General features: G+C 42.5%; 1 protein-coding gene across 11 annotated transcripts in view; it reads left to right on the top strand.

Moving 5' to 3' along the window:
- Positions 1–26,186, top strand: part of LOC143210726 (Y+L amino acid transporter 2-like) — a 694,702-nt gene that overhangs the window by 513,135 nt on the left and 155,381 nt on the right. For all 11 annotated transcript variants that reach the window (XM_076427860.1, XM_076427853.1, XM_076427855.1 and 8 more), the window contains one exon: positions 3,810–3,987. In XM_076427860.1, coding sequence (XP_076283975.1) covers positions 3,810–3,987 — 178 coding nt within the window. The remainder of the gene's footprint in view (positions 1–3,809; positions 3,988–26,186) is intronic.

The raw sequence follows: 26,186 nt of genomic DNA, 5'->3' as shown, positions 1-26,186 counted from the left end.
CTCTCTCTCTCTCTCTCTCTCTCTCTCTCTCTCTCTCTCTCTCTCTCTCTCTCTCTCTCTCTCTCTCTCTCTCTCTCTATTCCGCCGTATTCTCCTTGGTGCTACGGATGACGAACTGGTGTTCAATATCATCTCTGGAAGGACCCAAACGAACGCACGACCAACTGGTCGTTGACAAAATACGAATGTTCACTTGAAGGGTACTGACAAGTACCACCCGTCATTGCAGGGCCACATAAGCCCTTGCATTTGTACTCTCTGGGGCTAGTACTGTCGTAATCACGAATAGTGTCGCGTTGTGCTGCGTCTCGGAAGTCAACTACCAGTGAGATCGGACGTTCGTTCCTTTTGATATTCCTTTTGATCTATAGTAAGGATATATTTGTCTTCTTTAATAATTAACTCGAATTCCTTAAACCCATAATTGTAGGGAGATGCCATCTCTGAGCGGCGAGAATTCCCTTGATCGTCACGACGTTAGTAACTAACGACGCGACGATTCGATATCTGTTATTATGTTTATCGATTTCGTTATTCATATTTGTAATATGCGATTTCTTTGTCATTCCGGTTCGACGTACGAAAACGAAAAGACGTGTTTGATCTCAGACGGAGATTCAGACGGGATAATTTAATTAGTTGTATTTGTTATAATTCAAATTTCGTATTAAAACATTTCGAGTTTACGAACGTATTATTCAATTTACGATTTAAATCTTACATAATTATTGTCCAATATCCTAATCAAGTAATTGAACGTCCCCACATGATACAATCTTACCGCTCGGATTTTATCAATTAAATTATACTAGTTACGAGGCTTACTAATTATCCTAGCGATTCCCTGATTAAGCATGAGGTTCTTTCGCGACATTCCAATTGTCCAAACAGAGATTTATCCAACCTAGCGGCTTCCCGGTTTCGCATTGGGTTCGTCCGCATCCTAACAGCTCCCTGATTTCGTATCTGGTTCGTCTGTGCTATTATACAACCTCCTAGCAGCTCCCCAGTTTTGCATCGGGTTCGTCTGCGTTTGACTCCATTCCTAGAGGCTCCCTGACTTCGCGTCAGGTTCGTCCTCGCTGTCTATAATCCTAGCGGCTCCCCAATTTCGCATTGGGTTCCTCCGCGTTCCTTAACTAACAAATTTATATCATATTCCTAGGGTAACAACCCTTCCCGGCCACTCGTGCTGCTCGCGGCCCTGGCTCGTAACATTGTCGAGACGAGCGGCCAGGAACACTCTCTGATCCTCTCTCTGTCAAACGACTAGAAGGTGCTCGGTCCTCTCTCGCTCGACAAGGCGTTCAGGTATTATCGCCGTACTCTCCTTGTCGAGACGAGCGGCCAGGAGTTGACCCGTTCTCTCTCGTTCGACAGGCGTCCAGGTATTATCGCCGTACTCTCCTGCCGGGGTGCTACTGCTAACCAAGAGCGGCCGTGGTCCTTACCTCGTCCTCTCTCGGAATAGCAAATAGGCCGAGTCCCTCCGTGAACCCTCTATTTATATAAATTCGTTACTATTCGCGAACGTGAAATCAACAACGGTCGTGAAGCGCGATTCGTCTTTTCGCGCGCTCCCCTTACGTCGCTACCTCACGTCGACCGTCTACAAACTATGCTTCTAGAAGCTTTTAGAAGCTTGTCGATCTGAATTTCTTCTAGAATTTTCTATACATGCTACATAATTATTAGTGGAGACCGCAGATTTTTTATAAATTTATGGCGTTGTAGAACTTAAAATAATAATTAAACTAGAGGGTTATTGTTGCTCGCTCGCTTCGCTCGCTCGCGAGTAGGGTTGTTTTTGCTCGCTCGCTTCGCGAGCTCGCGGATAGGACTGCTCTTGCGAAAGGGTTAGTGGTACGCATGGCTAGTAGTACCTATAGCTATTAATGTTTTTTTGATTTGGTGTGTGACTCTCCACGAGCCACACAAAGAACTTCCCGATTCGTTAGTTGCAGTATATTATTATCATTATTTTTAGTACGTTTTAAGAAGATTATACGTTTTCAGGGAAATTCAATAGTTTTCTACTTATCAAGATGTTTGCTATATGGCGTCGCCTTAAACGAACATCGTAGACTCGTTGCTCGCTTGGTTCCTTGTTATAGCGTACTGATGTTGCAAAATAAATTGTCTTAATTATTATAGTTTTTCGCAAACGATACGACTCCTCATTATCCGGGTTAGCAGTATTGACCTTGGTTTTCTTCGATACTGTTAATTTAAATTGTCCCAAGATATATAAACCGCGCTCAATTTTGAAACTCTGCTCAGTGCTACATACAAAATTTGTAAAGTTCGCCTTTCTGATTTTTTAAAATCCAAACATACTTTCTCGTATGTTTGTCCCTGACTTTTATGAATCGTAATCGCTTCAGCAGGAACCACTGGAAATTGACTACGTGTGATTTGATATTTTTCCTCACTCGACATATTTACTTGATTCGATATTTTTATTATTGGTGGCAAATTTTGATGAATATTTGCATTTTTCATATAATCACGATAACGAGTTCTTACTTTCACTCCTACTCTGGCCAATTGAAAATCTAACCACAATATAGACGGAATTTTAGTATTTTCTTGAAAAGTAATAAATTTTAATATTCCGCATGTGTGCTCCATTAACCAATCAGTTTTCAACATTAATGTTATTAATAATTATCATATTGTTTATATTAATTTTCAATTTAATCTCAGTTAATAATTCGTTTTGAACTGATTGTTTTTTTAAAGATTGTAATAAAAATTTTTTTTGTACTTTCATCGATATTCTTTGAAACTGTATTCTCGGGAGTAGAGATGATTAACTCACTCTTGCATTGGGATAATTTTCGATTATTGTAAGCGGAAACATTAGCGTAAGGTACAAAAAAAAAATTTTTTTTTAAATTAAAAAAATTTTTTTTAATTTAAGAAAAATGAAAAAAAAATTTTTTTGTGTAATTACGTTTGTTTCTTCGGTGGAAACTTTCCATTCTCTCGTATAAATTGCATTGTAGAATCAACTCCGTTCGAAAAAAACTAAAAATCTAAAAAACTACTTGACCAATATGGACCAAAATCTAATCAGCTCTAAGTTACGACGGGGCACATCGATTGCATCATTCATCATTCTGATCGCGTTGTTACTTTTTCAGAAAACGTTAACGAAAAATTTGATACCATAGAAACAGACATACGCACACACACACACACACACACACACACACATACGAACATTTTGCTTAAAATAGTCTAGAATGACTGCAATGACCATGAAACGTGAAGATCTGCTAAAAAATCGATTTTCGATTTTCGGGGTCATTACAATAACTTCCCTATAAAATCGGGAAGTTAATAATAAGTAAAAAAGTAAATAAGTAAATAATAATTAAGTTATTCTTAATACAATTGTAAAGGTTGGAAAACAGAAAAGTTCCGAAAGGTTTGGAAGCAAACGAAAAAGAAGTTATTTAATATAACTGTACGTAAATAAGTGATGTACGGATGTACATATACAGTTCGTAGTTCGACGCGTTTAAGGATTCGTACAAAATCGTGACCGTTTAACATAACCGATCACTAGCGACTACCGACTCATTGTCAGTCGCATTCAAATACACGCGGCCAACATACAAACCGCTAACGCTCATTGCAGGCATACCAACATTTGAAACACACACACCAAGAATCCAAGGGAATAACCTCAAATTTTAACTGTATCCAACAACAATGATTCACCGTAAAATGTTTAATTTTTAGTTTTAAGGAGAAATCTATACTGCGGTGTACAATAAATACTTTTTTTCAACTGTTCACAGGTCTCAATCGTGTTGCCAATCATATTTTTTATTATCTGCGCATTCTTGGTAACGGTTCCTTGCTATGTATCGCCCTGGGAAGTGGGTGTTGGGGTGATCATTATCTTATCTGGTATACCTGTCTACTTCATTTTTATCCATTGGAAAAAGAAGCCTAAATGGATCGTCAGGTCGTCGCGTAAGTAACTGCCATTTATTATATCAAACGCTTTATCTATGTCTCTAATACTGACCGACAGTAACGTATGTTCACAGACGAGGTATAAGAGTAGACCAATCACCATATGGGGTTTCGTGTCTCATACAGTAACAACTGGTTCAATTGGTTTTCTTACGCCCTCTAAGCTCAAGGAACGATAAATGTTGGAACTAGATCCACGAAAGCACTTGTGTCTGTGATGTTATGACCAGAGTTGGGCAAAAATTTTATGTAAGGGTCATTCCATGCCAAATCGATCACTTTTTGCAGGCACCATTGTCGCTTTTGTTCTAAATGAAATATGTTGTAGTCCATGTGAAATTGGGGGGGGGGGGGGTTAAGTCATCATTTTGCCGGTTTCGAATTGTTTTAGAAATGGCAGGCCTTCAAAGTTTTCAATTTTTGCCCATTTCAGCGAAAATGGACCTCGCTTACGAATTTTTATCTCGGGAACTGTTTGTCCGATTGAGCCTACATTTTGTTTGTTTTATTCGGAAAGGATTGGGCTATTACAAAATAAATTTTCAACCTCGAAAATCAACTTTATAATGTCGAAAAATTTAAACAAATTCTTTTTTTACGTTTTTTCGATGGAGGGCCAGACTGATTTAAATTTTGGAAAAATATGGTTGTATTCCTTGAAGTTTCCCCTTCAAAATGAGCCCTTGAAAAAGATGGAGCCAACAAAATTCGCTCGACTCGTCTCTACCTGAAATGGGGTAACACGGCGTCCTTCATCAGCTCATTGTGACGCCAATTTTTATGGCTCGATCTCTTTCAAGGGCTCATTTTAATGGAAAAACTTCAAGGAATACAGCTATATTTTTTTCAAAATTTAAATCTTTCTGACCACGCATCGAAAAAAAGTAAAAGAAGTATTTGTTCAAATTTTTCGACATTATAAAGTTGATTTTCGAGGTTGAAAAAATTATGGTTATTGTTTAGAAAGAGGGTCTCATCTCCGATTTTGATGAAATTTAAATATGTTATAGATTTCTACATTTTGAACAACTTTTTCCTATACATGTTACCGCCGTTCGATTTTAGTTTTCGAGATATTCGCAAAAAACTATCGCGTATACTGTATTGAATTTTTCGTATTGCTGCACGCTCGGCAACAACGTAAGCCTGTCCCGGCATGGCGTTTGTTTACATTTTGCTTCTAAACACGCTGTGGAGATGAGAAGGAAAACACAGTGTCATTCTAGTCATACATATATAGGGTGCTTCTGGATTTTCGTATGCGTGGTCGGGCCGGCCCAACGGCCGGCCCTCTCCGCCCCCGCCACCTCACCCTAACTAATTCTGATCTCATGATTTTTCCATTACTAGTTCAAAGTCTGTATGACGGCTATATACAGGGTGTCCCAAAACCCCTTCAAGTCCGGGAAATGGGAGGTTCCTCAGGTCATTTGAAGCAACATTTTCCTTTGCACCAATGTCAGCCGGGGCTTTGTTTAGGAGTTATTAACGAAAAACACGGACCAATCAGAGCGCGACCTAGACGCGCGATGCCGCGTTCAGTCTGGCGCGCCGGGAGACGAGCGTGGTGTAACGCCGCGATGCCGTAACGAACAAGAGTTTCTCGAGATTATGTGAATCCTCCCCGATTTGGATGAGCTTTGGATATGTTGTCAAGACCATGATTCTGAACAACATTACCCTTTACAGTTTTTGTCGGTCAGAAGAACTTTACTTGTCAATTCATATGGGTGGATCTCTTTACCCGACTTACGGCAACTTTACCCGAACGAGAGAAGAAGCAGAAACTGATTGTATTAAAAACTTACTTATTCAGCCGTAAATCCATTTGCTGCTTCGAAATGTGTGTCACTGGGTCACTCGGTGACGAACTGCACAGATGTCTTCAGGTATACGACAGTACCGAAAGCTAAGGGACGTACGGCCAGGTCGACAAACTGCACAGCCGGTGGTAGAAGGCCTAAGGGATGCGCGGTCAAGTCGACGATCCAGAATTTCACTTTCACTTTCGAATCGATAAATAATTCGTATGTTTATTTCACACAGATGCCTTGAAATTTTTCCACACTCACAATCACTGTTCACATTTGTCAACACATAGTTATGCACTAATAATAATTGCCATATCCCTTGTCCTGCTGCACAAATCACAAGTATCAGGTAATGCAATCACTAGACTGCGGATTTTCTGCATTTGTAGCAAACATGAGTAGGTGCATTTTAAGACACTAGAGAGATTAAAATAATTTCAAAACACCAATGTATTATTTTCAACTTCTTAAAATGATCACAGTAAGAATCAAATATCTGTCTGGCTCCTGTCCCTTGTAATAGCGGCAGCCAACTTTCATTTTACATAAAGATCCGCAGTCTAGTGATTAGTTTAAATATCACTATCAAAAACATCTAGGTCGCGCTTTGATTGGTCCGTGTTTTTCGTTAATAACTCCTAAACAAAGCCATGGCTGACATTGGTGCAAAGGAAAATGTTGCTTCAAATGACCTAAGGAACCTCCCATTTACCGGACTTGAAGGGGTTTTGGGACACCCTGTAGAATGAAAAGATTATGCCATCAGAATTAGTTAGGGTTAGGTGGTGGGGGGAGGCGGGTCAGTGGCTCAGGTGGTACAGTGTCTGATTCGTAGCAGGAAAGCCAGGGTTCGATTCCCGGGTGTGTGGCATAAATTTCCAAGGTGGTTTTTTCTTCTGCTACGGGCTCGGTACCTACTGTCGGGGTCATAGGGCAACCAATGGCAACAATTTCCCCTTTATCCAGGGAATCGGTGAACTGTTAGAAGCCCAAGTTGGCCATCCCGCCGCTGCTCTATCTCCTCTGTTTGGGGGATAGAGTAAAGAAAGGGGTGGTCAGCAAACAAATTGTAAATACCACTGTGGAAACTGGGCACGGACCCTACTAAAAACGGAATCAAAAAACGCAAACGGAATTAAGAAACCTTTAAGGGAAAGGCCAGGTGGACGGAGCTAATAGCTGAACACCGACCAGAATAGAGGATGATGGTCACATCCAAACAATCAGCCATATTTTCTAGGATGTGTCAAGCCCACCCAAGAAGGAAGATCTCGATCTCGATCTCGATGAACCTGATATCAAATCTTTCAGGAGCAGGCTTGCCATATTCCGCGCGATACCAGGCCCCACCTCGCCACGCTACTACGCTGAGCCCGCCCCACTCTTCCCACTAACACTGACGCGTACCGTTAACTTAGCTTGCGCCACGCGGTACGTGTCAGTGTAGTGGGAAGAGTGGGGCGAGCTCAGCGTAGTAGCGCGGCGAGGGGCGCAGCGGTAAGGGGCCTGGCACGCGCGGAATATGGCAAGCCTGCTCAGGAGACAGATTTCGGTGATGTTGGTGAACTCTTCCATCTCAACCCCACCGCGAAGTAGGTTCGGCAGGTGAAGACCGAATAGAATTGATATCTCGGCCCAGCCGTGATTTCGATGAAGTTGGATTGGATCCGAAGTACCAATAACTTTTTCCCAATGGTCAAATAATACGCGGTCCTCTGCATTTGTACTCCCAATAGACGCATAGCCCTGGTGGAGGGATTAGCCCTAGGGGAGGGCGTGGGCAGGTTTCTGGACTATCCGGAAACAGAGTAGGGGCGGGATTCAAAACTTGACACATTCGACATGAAAATATGGTGAAGTGAGGGAGAGTCTGACAGGGCAGGCGAGACACCCTGCAGGTCTGAAGGTGAGGGGGCCCGACGTTCATACCGAGCCGTAAAAACAGTTCAAAAACTGACAAATTAGGTAGCATGGCCCGTCTCAAAAATGATGACCGACCCGTCTAGTAAGTCGGCGATTCTGAAGATGGCTCGGGCCGAGTAAAACAGACGGGACGGCTGAAAAACGTGGATAACTGTAACCCGCTAAAAAGGGCCGAGTGCCGGCAGCGCCAATTGTGATACTGGTGATGAAAGATCCGGTGTGCCTTGAGGAAGCGAGGGACTGCCGAGCCGCCCCTCCCCGGCAGTAACTGTTGCTACTATACTACTACTACTACTACTACTAGGCGGTGCGGGGTGGAGAGGGCCGGCCGTCAGGCCGGCCCGACCACGTTTACGAAAATGTAGGATGTCTTTCAAAACTGAAAGCTCACCATATATATGTATGGCCAGATTGAGACCCTGTTTTCTCTCTCATCTCCGCAGCGTGTTTAGAAGCAAAATGGAAACAAACGCCGCGCAGGGACAGGCTTACGTTGCTGCAGAGCGTGCAGGAATACGAAAAATTCAATACAGTATTAGCAATAGTTTTTTGCGAATATCTCGAAAACTAAAATCGAGCGGCGGTAACATGTATAGGAAAAAGTTGTTCAAAATGATGACCTTGACAACATATTTCAAGATGATGAAAATCTGAGATGAGACCCTCTTTCTAAACAATTACCAAAATTATTTTGTAATAGTTCAATCCTTTTCGAATGAAACAAAAAAAATGTAGCTCAATCGGATACACAGTTCTCGAGATAAAAATTCGTAAGTGAGGCCTGTTTTCGCCGAAATGGGCAAAAATTGAAAACTTTGAAGGCCTGCCATTTCTAAAAAAAATTCGAAACCGGCAGAATGATGACTTAAACACCCCCTCATTTCACATGGACTACAACATATTTCATTTAGAACAAAATCGACGATGGTGCTTGCAAAAAGTGATCGATTTCGCATGGAATGACCCGTAAATAAAAATTTTATGTAGATAAACATTTTTGTCCAACTCTGGTCATAACATCACAGACACAACTCGTTAGCCATTTGTGTTTGATCACTTTCGTGGATCTAGTTCCAACATTTATCGTTCGTTAGCGTAGAGGGCGTACGGCTCTGGAGCCCTACGAGCGTAAGGCGTGAGACAGAAAAATACATTGGGTGATTGGTCTACTCCCACAAAATGTAAAACGTAAATTGTAGTTAAAAGTTTGACAAAGTTTGATGATATGATTGATCGAAATCGATGGTTGATCAAACTTTCTGTAGTCTTACGTCGAATACGTATACGGATTTATCTTCTGGCTTACATTTCTGTAATCTAAATTTTTTGTAAGACAAATAGCAAAATGGCTGCAGACTTCTACTGTCTTCGATACATAATTAGAAATCGATTTAGATTGGAAACACACAGATACTGTGGCGGACAAAAGAAAGTTTAAATAGTAATGTATACGATAACTACCACACTTTTTGCAAACTGAAATTTTATTTTGAGGCAGCAATGAATTTTTTATAAGTACACTGCATCTTATAAAGTAATGATACCAAGAAGATTACAAAGGGGGATATAAAATGGCTAATTTATGTAAAACAACGAAACGAGTGAATTTTGTTCCAACATTTCGTCGGTTTTATTTTATCATAGTTACAATAACTATAGCTTCTTTTTCTGTGATAATTTCACAGAAGAAGGAAGAAAATTTAAATTTTTATGTATCTATATTTACTTTTATACTTAAAACTTGGTTACAATTTCCATTTCATTTTAGTAGAAAGGAATGTATGACATTCATATTTACTGCAGGGGTTGAAAACAGTTATGATATCGATTCCGGTTCTTGAGACAGTTATGAGAACCGAAAAAATGTTATAACAGTTATGAGAATATCGGTTCTGGCTTGTATCGGTTACGGATATGGTTCCTGAGAACCGATATTATAACGGTTCTATAACTGTTATTTTTCGGTTTCGGTTCCGGTTCTTCTGACTTCAGAACCTATAATATGTCCCGTATCGGTCTCACATCGGTTTTGCAGTTCTGTAACTGATATTTTTTGGTTTTACATCAGTTATAGTTCGGTTCTATGTATTGTACATGTATAATAAGTAATACGTATTGGTGGCTTACCGCATAAATGTTGTACGTCCTCATATAGCCCTACTTCAGACACGGCGGAAACCGCGCGTTTTCGACCACGCGATTTTTGTTTTTGATTGTTCAACCGCGCGGATGCGTGTGAACTTAGGAGTGTGCGGGTTCCCGTTTACGGGTACCCGACAGTCGAGTCGAGCCGGACAAAGTCGAGCGGGCTCGGGCGAGTACTCGAGACATCTGAATGTTCGGGTAGCTTGATCGCATCGAGTAGCTTGATCGCATCGGATGCTTGTTAGTAATATTGTATTATTCAAGGCGTGTATATATATATTATGTTTTTGGTCGTTACAGATATTTATTTATTTAAATAATCGTTTTAACAATAAATTCTTATTGAAACTCTTGAGGATAGAAAAGAATAAATGATCACACCCACTTGCGAACAACACACTAGTATTTTATATGCGCATATATATATATATATATACTTTTAACAAACAATTATAAGTGTAATATAGTACAAAAGCAATGCGACGCGACAGACAAGCTGTTTACAGAACTCCGAGAAGGACACAGAGAGGAAGAAGGCGCGCTCTTCGTTAACCGCTCTATTTGTAATCCGTGTCTGTTTATAATATGCGCCATCCATTAGACAATCTGTCAATCATTATCCTATGATAGGCAGGTCGGTAATACAGGTTTCTCCTGTTACGGATATTACTTTGGATATGAACATTTTTTTATATTTCCTAACACCTCCCCTCAAAGTTATATCTCTAGAACAGAAAAACATGTATAGCATAACATAATTAATTACAGAGTCTCATACCCATTCCAATTAAACAATTCCGATGTTTAGGTCCACTGAGACCTTTTGTGAGGACATCAGCTGGCATCTGATCTGTTGGTGTGTATTCAAACTGGACTTGACCATTTTCTACAGCGTCTCTGACAAAGTGATACCTAATGTCAATATGTTTCGATTTTGGCTGTATCACCTGGCTGTAGATTGATATTTGAGCACTTTGACTATCATTCCGAATTATTGTGCGCTCATTGTCAAATCCTATTTCCTTGAGCATTCCTTGTAAATAGATGATTTCTCTCGCGGCATCCGACATTGCCATATACTCGGCTTCAGTGCTTGATAATGCCACTGTTCGTTGTCTCTTCGTTTACCAACATATTGATGCGTTAGCCAGTATGAACACATATCCAGTGGTAGATCGTCGATCGATGAGGTTGCCTCCCCAATTAGCATCCACCATACCAATCACGCTTCTACTGGACTTTCTGTACACGATACCGTACTTTGACGTACCCTTCAAGTATCGTAGAACTCTTTTGGCAGCTTTCCAATGTATTTCCTGGTAACACGTATTAAATTGACTTAGATAGTTAACGGCAAATGAAATATCTGGCCTCGTGGATATTGCAAGATACAAAAGGCATCCGATTAACCGTTGGTATGGAAAGCGATCATTTTTGCCAATGTTCCCGTCCATGCGCGGCAAATTACAGTTTATTTCCATCGGTGTCGGTACAACTTTACATTCCGACATGCCGAACCTCTCCAGAAGTTGGTTCACATACTTTTCCTGCGTCAAACATACTTCATGTTTGGTTAAATCTTGTTTAAATTCTATCCCCAGGCATTTGCTTGCTATCCCGAGGTCCTTCATGGCAAATTTACTAGTTAAGTGTTTCTTCACTCTTGATATCCAGTCATTTCTATTCGATGCGATTAGAATATCATCGACGTACATCGCCAGCAACAATATATCATGATTGTCTCGTACGCTGAACAGGCACTTGTCGTAAGGATTGGCTTCTAAACCTATTTCAATTAACTCTCGTTGCAGAGTTTTGTACCACTGTACCCCTGACTGTTTTAGTCCATACAGTGCTTTATTTAATAGACAGACTTTGTCACCTCCGCTATTTATTGATTCCAGCCATTTCTCAGCGGTTTCCAACATGTTCTTATCACTAACCTTCTCTTGTTTATTTCCAACTGGCTTACCGTTTGTTATTTTTGTTAATACGTGTCCTAGTTGAATTGGTATTTCCATATATACCATCTCGTCCAGTTCGCTATTTAAATATGCGATTATCACATCCATCTGGTGGATTTCCAGATTCATTTCTGCAGCTATTGCAGACAGTATTCTTACCGTTGACATTTTTACTACAGGGGAATAAGTTTCAGTATAGTCTATTGCAAATCGTTGTGCGCAACCTTTGGCGACAAGTCGGACCTTCTTTCTCGTACCATGACCATGAGATTTTGTCTGTAGTACTAGACGATTTCCAATCGCTTTGCAGTCCTTGCGTCTCTCAACAATTTCCCAGGTATTGTTTCTTACTAGGGCTAAATATTCCTCCTGAATATTCTTAGCCCGGGACGAAGTAAGTATTCCGAGAATTGCCGGATGTACAAAATAACATTTGGCCGTACCTGAGTGACCGTAGCATAAATAATCTTCTAATCCGAAAAACGGTTGGTAACGGCTATATCATAAATAAAATACGAAGTCGACCCTTAAGCTCTTTATTTCGCGCGGCAGTACGGTTCACTGCAGATGCCATGGTTCTTTATGTTTAAAGGAGAATTTCCGTTAACGAATTTCTTGCGAGGAAAAACATTTCTTTGTGTAGGACTACGATCCGTTGCGACGGAACATGCTCCCCCTCGTTGATCGGTTCGATCGATCAATACAATATAAGACATTGACTCACTTGGTTTATGTTGAGACAGCAGCACTGGATGATTGTGCGCTGTTTGAATTAGGAAGAGGCGCTAGCCTCTTCACGTTTCGCGTGTACGTGCCGTTGATGGTACGAACGGTTACTGCCCTTATGATCCCGTCTGGCCCTGGATAAATTTGTTGTATTCGACCTAGATGCCAACACAATGGTGGCAGAGAATCGTCCTTCAGAAGTACAACAGTTCCGATGTTGATCTCGTGACCTCCCCTGGTCCACTTGGGACGAATATTAAGCTGATGAACATATTCTTTGTGCCATCGTTTCCAGAAATCTTGTTTGACCTTCTGGATATGTTGCCAAGTAGACAGGCGATTGGATAGCGTTTGGCTGAAATCAGTCTCGGTAATGCACGTCAAAGAACCACCGATCAGGAAATGGCCCGGAGTAAGAGCGGACATGTCGTTCGGATCCGACGAGAGAGGTGTCAGAGGACGCGAATTGAGAATGGCTTCGACCTCGATAACGAATGTAGTAAATTGTTCATGTGTGAACAGTTCTATGCCGACGACTCGTTTCATGTGGTGTTTAAATGATTTGACGGCGGCCTCCCACAATCCACCGAAATGAGGTGATAACGCTGGCATGAAATGCCACGAAATTTCCTTGGCAGTTATAAAATGTTTGTTGAAGTGCGATTAACTCATTGTTCGCGCCAACGAAATTTGTACCATTATCTGAGTAAATGTTCTTGCAAATTCCTCGTCGCGCTATAAATCGTTTGAGAGCGGCAATGAATGCTTCTGTTGTCAAATCGCTGACGACCTCTAAATGGACGGCTTTAGTTGCAAAGCAAACAAAAACGGCCACGTATACCTTGACTCGGACTCGATTTCTGAATTGCCGCTCTTTTATGAAAAAAGGACCGCAATAGTCTATGCCGCTGGTCAGGAACGGGCGACCTTCGGTGACGCGCGCGGCAGGTAGGTTGCCCATAACATAATCGACGGGATTGGGGTTCATCCGGAAACACTTGATGCAGCCCCGAATGATTTGGCGTGTTGTATTTTTTCCGTCGATTGGCCAATATAACTGTCGTACGTCGTAGAGTGTGGCTGTAATCCCTGAATGATGGTTTTTCTGATGCGAATCTCGTATTATAAGTCTAGTAATGTGATGTCCCCGAGGCAATAATATCGGATGTTTTTGTTCGAAGGACAACGAGGAATTCTGTAGTCGTCCACCAACGCGCAGGATTCCTTCGCCGTCGAGAAATGGACACAACGGTTGTAATTTACTGGTGTTTGACAATTTTCCTACTTTTAAATCGTGAATATCCTGAGCAAAGGTGACGGCTTGCAATAGCTTTACTATTCGTTTATTAGAATCCTTTATTTCCTTAAGAGATAAAGTCCCTGTGTTTTGATCCTTGACTCGAAAGCGTAAACAATAGGCTACGATTCGTCGGAGTTTGTGTATGCACGAGTATCGCATCAAGATCTCATCAGTTAGGATGGTCGAACTGACTAGACAGGTTACTGAACGCAATTCCGGTAATTCTTCACATTTAGTGAATCTTGCGGGTGGCCATTCCGTTTGCTCTTTTGAGAGCCACTCAGGTCCGTTACGCCAAAGCGCATTGTTGTTGAACTCGGCTGCGGTGATTCCGCGAGAAATAAGGTCGGCTGGATTGTCTGCTGACCGAACATACCGCCATGATTGAATATCTGTTTTCCGTTGGATATCGGCTACTCGGTTCGCGACGAACGTCTTTAAAATTAACGGTTGCTTGCGCAACCAACCCAAGACGATGGTTGAATCTGTCCAGAAAGTGGTCTTGTCGATATTGTACGTCAATGCATTCCGCGTGGTTTGGAACAAGGTAGCTAATAATACTGCACCGCACAGTTCCAGTCGAGCCAATGTGATTTGGCTAAGTGGTGCGACTCGTATTTGGCACAGAGTAGATGAGCGTGAATGGACCCGAATTTATCAATTGTTCGTATACATATACAGGCGCCGTAGGCTCTTTCGCTTGCGTCGCAAAACCCGTGTATTTCTGTTTGTCTCGCGTTGTTTAGTTTCACCAAACGATTAAATTCGATATTGTTGAGTTGTTGTATGTCACCCTTGAAGTTCATCCATTCTGTGTGGATGTTGACTGGGACAGATTCGTCCCAAGTGATTTTTAAGGTCCATAGTTGTTGCATCAATATTTTGGCAACAATTGTAATGGGTCCGAGTAACCCGAGTGGATCATAGATCTTTGCTATGGTCGATAATATGGTTCGTTTGGTGATTTCCGTGGTTGCGGAAGGTTGAACTGAATATCGAATCGCGTCGTGTCTGGCGTCCCATGATACTCCTAATGTTTTCATGGTGGATTCATCACCGAGAATCTTTGGATGGATTAATTCCTTACTTAAGTTTGATAACAACCTCGGTTCGTTTGACGCCCACTGTCGAATATTGAGACCGCCTCTTTTCAATAGGGTGATTATTTGATGTTGCAACTTCTTCGCCTCCGCTAGCGAATCTGTACCGGTCAATAAATCATCGACGTACAGGTCTTTCTTAATTCGAGCCGCTGCTTCCGGAAAATCGCGTGCTTCGTCGTCTGCCAATTGGTGTAAGCATCGTATGGCTAAATAGGGAGCTGGCGCGAGCCCGAACGTAACAGTGTTTAATTCGTATGTATTGATTTCTTGGTGTGCGTCTCGCCATAATATTCTCTGGTAAACGCGATCTTCGGGTTGAACGAGGAATTGACGATACATTTTTTCGATATCTCCGGTAATAACGTACGCATGCATTCGGAATCTTAATAGTAGCGACAGAAGGTCGTCTTGCAACGTGGGACCGATTCGAAGGGTGTCGTTCAACGAGAGATTCGTGCTTGTTTTGGCTGACCCGTCGAACACGACCTGGAGTTTGGTTGTTGAACTCGTTGGTTTTATGACTGCGTGATGTGGTAAATAAAACCCTGGTGCGTGCGTGTTCGTCACGCGTGTCATGTGTCCGAGTGAGCGATATTCGTCTATCACCTTTGTGTATTGATCTCTTAATTCCGGATCACGTTCTAACTTTCGTTCAAGCGTTCGAAAACGGTTGAAGGCGCGCGAATATGACTCTCCGAGTTGTTCCCGTTTTTCATTGAAGGGTAATGCTACAATATATTTACCGGACTCGTTGCGTTTCATGGTTGCGGTAAAATGACTTTCACAAGCTTGATCTTCAAGTGATCGGAATTGTTTAACGGCTCCTTCCTCGATTTCCCAGAATCTTTGTAGTTCGAAATTTACGTTGGTAGAAAGGGTTCGATGATTCATTCGTGGTGTCGTGACGAAATCACCTCCTAAGATCCATCCGAATTGGGTCTTTTGTAATATAAGATCAACGTTGGTTTGTTTTGATAGGTTGATTTGCCCTATGCTGAGGCATGACAACGCAGGTCCGGTCCCGAGCAACATATCAATCTTTCCCGGGTGATGAAAGTCTGGATCGGCCAGAGGCAAATTTGCTGGTATATGAAGGTCGGCTCGATCGATTTGATTGTCTGGTACTGTCCCTGCGATCCGTGGGATTGTGCAAAACGTTAGTGTTCGTTGATAATTTGTTAATCGTGATTTGACTGTGGCGGTCACGAGGCTGCTTGATGTGGTATTCAATTGATTTAAAGCTTCAATGACTGCTGTCTGACGGGTCGTCGGTAAGCCCGATCGTTTCGCGAGTTCGTCCGTGATGAGGACGTTGGAACACGTGTCGATCAGCGTACGGCACAATATCGGATTGCGATCGCGATCTAGTATATAAATTCGTGCGGTGGTTAACAGACCGTTCGTTATTCCGTTTGACAAGAAAGTACGAGTAGGAAGCGATAACTGTCTGGCGATTCCCGATGCTAGTCAGGCCTCTGCAGTTGGAATTGTAGATTTCTGGTCAGTGTGAAGTCGAGTGTTATGTCTCTGTCCGCACATACGACATTGACCTCTGACGCAGTTCTCGAACTTGTGATTTGATTGCAGGCAGTTTTGGCACAATCTCGCGGTTCGCACGGCTGCCCAGCGATCGTCGATTGTCATATTCATGAATTTAGGACACGCGTAGGATTTGTGCGTTCGCGAGTTGCAGAACTTGCATGCTTGTTCAGAAGTCGTTGTCACGAATGTTCGTTTTCGAGGTACAGGTGATGATGAGATCTCTTTCGATCTCGTCGCGGATGTCCAGGATCCTTTCGAGGGTCGTGATCGCGTGCTTGTCGACGGACGGTGGGTTTCTGGCAACGCGGTTCTGACTTGGTTTACTGCTGACGCGCGAGAGCTGCCTTGATGCGATGCGTTACGAAGGTGTTTAAACATCGCTGTTGCCTGAGGCATCTGCGTATCCAAAAATGTTTGTTCCCAAGTTCGGCGCGTCTCAGAATCCATACGATCGATCGCGATGCTGATAATAAAGTCATTCGCGATGTCCTCCCATGATCGGCCAAGGGTTTGCAGCGAACGGATGTGCGATTGAAGGTGGTTTACTAGATTGTTGATCGCGTCGGGCGTACTGTTTGGCATTGCCGGCGTTTCGAGCAGTAGTGCGGTGTGTCGGAGAACGAGTGCGCGTTGATTATCGTAAGTTTCCATTAATTGGGCCCATGCTGCTTGGTAGTTTACCTCGCTCATTGTGAATGATTCGATGGCGGCTTGTGCTTGTCCCGATACCGATAGTCTCAAATAGTTGAACCGTTGTATGTCTGTTAGTCCTGTGTGTTTTTGTATTAGACTTAAGAACGCGTCTTTAAAGGGTAGCCATTTTTCAAGGCGACCGTCGAATATTGGAAGATTCATTTTTGGCAGATGCACCCCGCTTATGCTAGTCGACGTGGACGGTGCCGGTGAATCTGTCACGGTTCTTGTCGATTGGCTAATGGTCGGTTCGAAACCTTCTAACAACTGTATCGCGTTAGCTAACGCGTCATCGTACACCGTGGTTACATCCTTGCGTTCAGTCTCGGTCTGATCGAAATCTTCATGATGCCCTATCTCATCTTGTGCGTCGTTGAAACCGTTGAATTGCTTTCTTAGACGATCTATTCGTTCGCGTAATTTTGTACGCGCGGTCGCGGAATCTTGATATTCTGTTAGCTCGTTAGTGAAGTTGGTCAAGTTGGATTTGAAAACACGTTGTTTGTGTTTGAGAGCGCGAATGCGTACGGTTGATTTGGCTGAATTAGCCATTTCGAAGAGTTCTGACTGGTATTTGTCACGTGTGGTTCCTGATCGGTTAATTCAATGTAACGTGCCTACCTTGAGCTGATCTGAACGTCTGCTGTTTTGGATGGACGATGTTGATTGTTGATGACGGCTAAGGCTCGTTGATTCCTCCAATCTCGTTGTTGTTGTTCGCACTGGATTGTTCGTACTTGCACTGCACTGTATTGCCACTAGGCCACCGGATCCGGCTCGAAGGACCAAATGTTCGATCGCGGAACTGCCGATTTCAAAATGTTCGATTGTAGAGAAATGGGTTCGCGATTGTTCGAATGTTGCCCGCCAAACTAATCTTAGACAACTATTTCAAATTAAATAACGGATCGTGTGGATAAGGAATTGACTGGAGGAATCGCGTTTCGTTCGAGATCTGTTGGTGAACTCGTCAGTAAGGCTAATCCAACAGATCCTGCCTTAGACGCGCGCAGATCAAACCGTGTTGATCTGTATTGTAGTGAAATGTGCTGATCGTGTATGCAGCAATCACGTGAGACGCTCAAGCAAGACTGGTCAGTGTTACTCGTTCAGAGATTCGGAAACGAACTGCTGAAAGTACTGGACGTTGGTCTTAGCGAGAGGTCGGTTAGGCTCCTCGTGGGTGGAGAGGTTGACCTTAGACGAGGAAAGGGAAGTAGAATCTATTGTAATGAGGGAAAGAACTGTCCGGGTTGGTTCAGTCAACTCGTCGTTTACCAATCAGGACACCCTTAATTGTTCAAACTTCCTTCCATGGTGACTGAGAGGCTGGTCTAGTCGGAAGGAAGAGTGGGGTGCTACCTGGTATGAAGGCAAGAGCGGTAATTGACGTCGCTCGACGGTTGACTGTCGCCCCTTGACCGTATCCTTAAAGAATTGAATGTTTAACCTTGGACTGAGCTTAGCGAACGCGGGCGTACACATCTGGGGTTACACATCTGGGGTTGTAATTTATGACGGCGAGGGTTCTTTAGAGTTGTATCTTGAGTGACCGTGAATATTCTTAGCCCGGGACGAAGTAAGTATTCCGAGAATTGCCGGATGTACAAAATAACATTTGGCCGTACCTGAGTGACCGTAGCATAAATAATCTTCTAATCCGAAAAACGGTTGGTAACGGCTATATCATAAATAAAATACGAAGTCGACCCTTAAGCTCTTTATTTCGCGCGGCAGTACGGTTCACTGCAGATGCCATGGTTCTTTATGTTTAAAGGAGAATTTCCGTTAACGAATTTCTTGCGAGGAAAAACATTTCTTTGTGTAGGACTACGATCCGTTGCGACGGAACAACTTACTTATACAGCGATTTCGAATATATACAGTATTCACTGCCTCTGCCCAAAATTGTGGGCCTAAATTACTTTGGCGTAGTGAGCATCTTGCCATCTCAACTAAAGTCCTATTAAATCTTTCGGCGACGCCATTTTGTTCCGGAGTATAGGCTGCTGTCAGTCTGCGTTGGATTCCTTCCTTCGTTAGAAAATTATTAAATTCTCGATTACAGAATTCTTTCCCATTATCGCTCTGCAAGTATTTGATTTTCTTTCCGGTTTGACGTTCCACACGTGACTTATAATTTTTGAATGCCTCAAAAACACCGGACTTCTCTTACAAGAATTCGATTTCGCACCATCTGGACCTATCGTCCATGAAAATCACGAAGTATTTAGCACCGGAATTCGATGCAGAACGTGCTGGTCCCCACACGTCAGTATATACAATCTCGAGTACATCTTTCGTTCTTCCGAGTTCAGATCTTGCAAATGGTAATTTGCAGGCTTTTTCTCTTGCACAAATCTCACATTGGGGTAATTTGTCTATCTTTTTAATATTTAGTCCATGCACCTTTTGGTCCCTTATCATCTGCTTTAAATCTCGTTCATTTATGTGACCGAGTTTATAATGCCACATCTCGATCTCGTTGATCGGTTTCCTCGTGTTGGATTCATGTAATAACTTAGCCTCTTCTTTCTCACCGGTTATATAATATAGGTCACCTTTCCTTATTGCCGTCATCATCACTTCATTCTTTTTGTTTATTATTTTTGCGTCGTCTTTTCCGAACACAGTTTTGTACCCTTGGTTGGCTATTTTTGCGACTGAAAGTAAATTTGTACGAAGGTCATTAACATGATATACGTTATCTAAATTTACCTTGAGTGGTTGACGGTGATTCCTAATGGTCATTTTCACATTTCCGACTCCTGTTATTTTAGTTGTCTTATTATTTGCCAGATTTAGCGATTTTTCAACTGGAGTCAATTCTTTAAATAAACTTTTGTCAGCGACCATGTGCGATGAGCAGCCACTATCTAGACACCACGTTGTTGGTTGCTTCGTGATTTCTTTTGCATTTAACAAAGCAATTTCTTCAGTCGGTTCAATTTGGCTATAATTTCCATCCTCACGTTGTTTTGATATCTGTGGTCTATGCAGATTTACTCTGCAATTGTGCGCCATATGTCCGAGTTTGTGACATCTATGGCATTCAATCCTTTTATACGTGGCGTTTCGCGATCCCTTCCAAGTATTCGTTACCTGACTCGATTGTCGTCGATATTCAGTATTGTTCGGTACTTGATTCGTATTATTCTCTCGACTCGTGGTCTTCCATTATTTTTATTTTGAGCACATCTGGTTTCGGTATGTCATCCCGAGTAGTAATTGCTCGTCGAAACGTTTCAAAAGTAGGCGGCAGGCTGTATAATAATAGTATCGAGAGTAACTGTTCATTTATTTCGATTCCGATCTCGGCCAATTTGTCGTTAGTGTCAAAAAAATCGAACAAGTGACTTCTCAAGTCTCCTCCTTCGGCCATTTTGTTCGATATTATCCTTTTGAGCAGCAACGCTTTTCGCGCCGGTCCTCTCGATTGATATATGGCCTCTAGATTTAGCCATGCTTCTCTCGACGTCTGTATTTTCTTTAAGTGTATCAGTTCAGACGATTCACCTGATAATACAATATCTGCCATAGCCTTCTCATCTCGCATCTTCCAGGCATTTTCTGCCGTAGGAGTTTCAGGAGATGACTCTGGTTTGACCAAGGCGCCGTTTGCATAACCCCAAAGACCATCCTTTACCAATGTCGCTTGCATTTGCATTCTCCACGTATCATAATTATTTTTGTTTAGTTTATCAAACTTGATCGTGCTTCCACTCATTTTTACTATTTGAACACTACTTGTAAACAGTATAATAGTTTATTGGTCTTCCCAAAAACTTTCGTTAACTTTTTCGCCCCGTGATTGTGTGAAAACGTGGCCGCGAACTGCGTCGTTCTTTTCCCGGTATATATTACAGCTTTTCGCCAATACCTGGGCCCATAACCTCTTGAGGATAGAAAAGAATAAATGATCACACCCACTTGCGAACAACACACTAGTATTTTATATGCGCTGTCACGTCGTTTCTCGTTTCTTAGCGAAACGATAGCGACTCCGGGTATTTACAAGCGATACCGCCGGGCCACGTTCGGCCGCGCGAAACGTGGTCCACCCGGGACAAAAATTGTACGCAGGCTCGTCGTCTCTCGAGATCTCTTACGTAAAGTTCGGGCGCCAGGCACAGAAGATGCCACGCTAAATTCGCTAATAAACACGATGAGAGACAACCATACCAGCCTGCGACAATCGATATTACGCGAAGGTGAGATACTAATGGTCGCAGGATTCTACGCGGGTCGAACACGAGGCATTCCCCGCGGCGGGAAGGTTTCTCACGCAATAACGACTCAGAGATTCGGCTAACACAACTTTATTCGTTCGACGATGATTACAGAACGGCTGCCGACAACGACCGGCAGCGTTTTTAGGTTAGCCGGCGCGTGACAGGTGGTCGGCGACGGCGGTCCGTCGCACGCGCGATTTGACCGTCTACGGTCCTTCTCTTTACGCTATGAATCCGGCAGCAACGTGAATTTAACGTCGGCGCACGCGATCTTCGCGTTCTACGCCCAGATTCGGATGGAATACGCGTTATATCAAGCTTCTCGTCGGCGGAACACGTCGCGGAAATACGACGAGAGCACGTGGCGGCGTCGCACCGTGGGACGACTCGAGGTTCGATTTATAACGACAATGACGCGCGGATCCTCGAAAACGTAATGGTGCCTGATGCTTGCAATTTCTCCTTCGCCGCGCGTAGCGAGGTCATGTCTACACGCGGGTCCTCGCCATCCGACCTCTAGCACGAGCACCCGAAAAATATATTCCCCGCGCGTCTGTTAACCGCCGGATTCTCGCCGCCCGCGGATTACTTCGAATCCGTCTCGAATACCGGCAGCTACGAAATCAGATCGGTGCTTCTACGACGCGATCGCGGACACGACACACTACCGAGCCAACGCGAGAAAGATCAAATTATCGAAATGAGAACTGGCAGAAGCTTACCCAGGGCAACGATCGTTGTTCGCCTGACTCGTCCCTCGACTCCGGCAGCTTCGCTTCGTCAGATTTACAAAAAGACTTGGTATTACGCAGTCGTACAAATTCTACTCGCGACTTTCGGTGTCTCGAGCCAACGAAGAAGTCAGGGGGTGTCGACTCCCATATGAAAAAGTGGACACTAATTTAGTTCTAGTTCGGTACCCATAGGTATGGTGGCAGCACAGTAGAGACCAAAGAGTAGGGATACAGCAGTGTGTGGATCATACGCACACCTGACTCACACATAATGAACCTTGCATATATGTGTAATCGTATTCCTCTATTGATGGTTACTAATTTATTTTCAGGGAAAATTAATTGATAATATAACATATTGTTTGGGATTGGCTGCGAGTGTCGCAAGATCGTGACGCACGATCCACCGCGCAGCCCAGTGATTGGCTGCTCCGCTCGTCGTCGCGAGATCGAGGATCGATCAGCAGCGCGCCACGCTATAGGCTGTCACCGTCGGATCGATTATCGACTTGGCTGAGTGAACTCCATTGGTCGAGCAGTTCGATACGCAAGTCATCGTTCCGACGGAGAGAGGAATCGGCTCTTCTGATCGATCGTCGAATCAATCGCTGATTAGCTTCGGTACGAAAGTCGCGCGTCGTCAGACCAGTCTTTTTCGGTTAACAGCATTCGTTTCTAACTACGTTCTCAGCACCGCTGCTGTGAACAATCACGTTCTTTCGGAACTACTTTATTCGATTCTTTATTGCTTCAGTCAATCATACAATTGTGCTGAACGTTGTACATAATTTGTATAAAGTTTTGTTGAGACTACCGCCAGACGGAATAAAGTGTGCTCGTCCAAATTCGGTGAAGTTTATTGTCCCGTCTGATCTCAAACACATATAATAATATAACATATTTATTATTAAAACTACATATATATACTACATACATAGTAAACTATACAATAATAAACAACGATAATGAAATATATAAAAATTATAATAATAAACCATAGTAATAATAAAATAATATAATAATAAAATAATACAATAATAGCATCACAACATTGTTGTCACTGTCGAAAATTAACTGAGCGATCAACTGGGCGAGTCGATCAACCGCGACCGCTCCCCCTGCCGCGCCCGCGAGTCTCGAGCTGCTCGATCCACCCGAGGAGCTCGCGGGGAACAGTGGGACGGTGCGGGGACGACGACTCGCCGAACTGATCGCCAGAAAGGAGTCATTTTATTAAAACGAATTAGATACAATCCGGGGTTAGAGATTTTTCGCATTAATCTCTAACACAGGTTTAATTCCTCCAGGTTTTCTTCCAGGTTTACGTTGTATCATCTTCCAGGTTTCCAAAGTAACTGTAATCATATAAGAATAAAATAATTCAGTTATATAATTTATTAAGAATAGAAATATATAGTGATGGAAATAGCTAATAATAGTAGACAATTACCTCATTCAATTTGCAGTTGCTTTATTTTTTGGTTTCTTCGAGCGTTTCTTGTATGTTGATAATGCTCGTTTGAATATCCTATTTTCCAGAGGTAATGCTGTCTGTTTCCCAGATAAAATTGCATTTGTCTGTTTGCAGAACTGTTTGATGTAATACGTTCCGATCTCTGAACTTAGAAATTCATTTAGGATATTGACGTGGTTTGTGCAAAAAGTCCATGAAAAGTTCCCAATTCTTCTTTAATTTTCTCTTGAAGTTCTTCAGTGAATCTCCTCTTGAAACAAATTGCGGGTACGTATGTGTGTAGAGAACACTGAACTTTTGAAATTACTTTATCGAAATTGGACTCTTTATCCGCAGCAACACGGGGTCTGAAAAAACTGGTTTTGCAATTGAAACAGTTTTTCACCATATCCAAAGATAAAGCTTTCCGGCTTATGTAATCTGCCATATGATTTTTTATCGTGGCTCTTCCTTCTTCTGGGATGATTATTTCCTCTTCCGGCACAGGCACGTTGTCTTCAAATCCATCATTTGCAGGAGGATTATGTTCGTTATCCACATCCTCAAGAAATTGCTCCAATGTAAAAAGCATTGTACCGTCGCATACATCCTCACAGTTCTTGCCTATTGTTTGTCTTGAAGTAAGATTATTTACCAGCAAAACTTTAAATAAGGCAACAAACTGATCGCATGTAGGATTATCATTGCTTCCACAAATGCTGCGAAGTTTGCTGAAGAAGTTTTCCAGTGGATCTTGATTTGCATATCTGGGCTTGAAATTTTTGAAGCCTGCAGTAGATACAAGCTTCCACAATTTCTGAAAGCCCCAGATAGTGTAGATCCAATTCCGCAAGGATGGTACGGATTTGGTACGTACATGTGTATTTGGATCCACGTAATGCATGTGACGCAGTCAGGGCTTGAAACGGGCCCGGAAATAACTGTTTGAAACTGTTTCATTTCGGGCTTGATCGAAACAGTTATGAAGGACCGATATTCTGAATAACTGTTATGAAGGCCCGAAATTTTGGTTGATATCGGTTTCGATTACGGTCCTTCGTACATGGATATCGCTCCTAGCATAACGGTCTAAGACCGATATTTTTTCGGTCCTATATCGGTCTTCATATCGGTTCTAATACTTTGTTGCTCGGCCGATGCTTTAGGCACAGCGACTTCTAAGGGTCGGCCGATGCTTTGTAATCGGTGGCAAAGAGACCGGCACCTTATTGTCGATTGCCGACGCGACTGTTGACTCGACGTCATCGGTGACGCTTTTGCGGGGATACCAATCAGAATGATCTCTGGTAAAACAAAACACATCCTCTTGGACACAAGACTCACCACTCTGCAAGCGAAAACCTAGAGCCTAGAGAGAAGCTCAGCAACTTTCGGAGTTCCTGATCTTATTGTCGCTTCATTAGGATTATTTACCATTTCCAATCTTAATTTACTTCTAAACATTACTAGACTGCAAGAAGTTTCACTTTTGCCGCACGTGGTTTTTTTTTAAAATTCAAAAGACTACGTACGTCATGTGGTTGGGCGTACCCTATATGCTTCGGGGTTGAGCCTTTCGAAAATTTCGTTATTTTTGCGGTAGGACACACCGTTCTCGAGATACAGCCATTTTTTATTTAAGACTAGCTCGGCTAACCATCCCCACCACTTCCGTTACGCATTTTCGTATCGCGAATTCCGTGACGCGAATTAGGCCTACACCCTGCCAAATGAAGTTTCACTTCAAAAATAGTCAATAATGTATACATTTATTGTTATAATAAAACAACTTTGAATTATGACCAAAATATAATCGTTTTTAATGTTGGTAGTTATTTTCGGACCCGTTTCAAGCCCTGATTGCTATAACTTGAAACTTAGAACTTAGAACCGATATGAGGACCGATATAGGACCGAAAAAATAACGGTCCTAGACCGTTATGCTAGGACCGATATCCATGTACGAAGGACCGTAATCGAAAGCGATATCAACCAAAATTTCGGGCCTTCATAACAGTTATTCAGAATATCGGTCCTTCATAACTGTTTCAAGGACCGAAACCGATATCATAACTGTTTTCAAGCCCTGGACGCAGTTCCTTTAGTGCCTCTTCCCAAAATTTGTGATGTGGACTATTCTTTGTTATGGCCACTCGTAGGGATGTTTCCGGCCGAATGCTGTGTCCATTTACGGAATCCATCAGGTTATTAAAAAAGTTGAGGATTCTTGCCGTTGTTCTTCCTTCTTCTTTTGGCATCACTTTTGGCCCGATGCGTGTTTCGATATGATATGAACCTAGAAAATACAACTGTTTGTTAATTTAACAAAGTACAAGATTGATATTATACATTTAAATATGAGCATTAATAATTTACCTTCGATATTTGTTAAAAATTCTATGTAACTAGACACCTGTTTGCTAAAAACTTGTGTCGCATATTTAACACGCATTTTTTTAATTTTTCTTGGTACTACGTGCTCTTCTGTTATCTTCTGCAGTTGGCGGTTTAACATGTTCGTGTTAACATCAATGTCATACGCCAACCTTACAGAACGCCAAGATGCAATT

Source organism: Lasioglossum baleicum, chromosome 7, assembly GCF_051020765.1.
Source record: "Lasioglossum baleicum chromosome 7, iyLasBale1, whole genome shotgun sequence".
NCBI classification, from domain to species: Eukaryota; Metazoa; Arthropoda; class Insecta; order Hymenoptera; family Halictidae; genus Lasioglossum; species Lasioglossum baleicum.
Note: the sequence above shows the minus strand (reverse complement) of the source record. Positions and strands in the feature narration are given on the sequence as shown.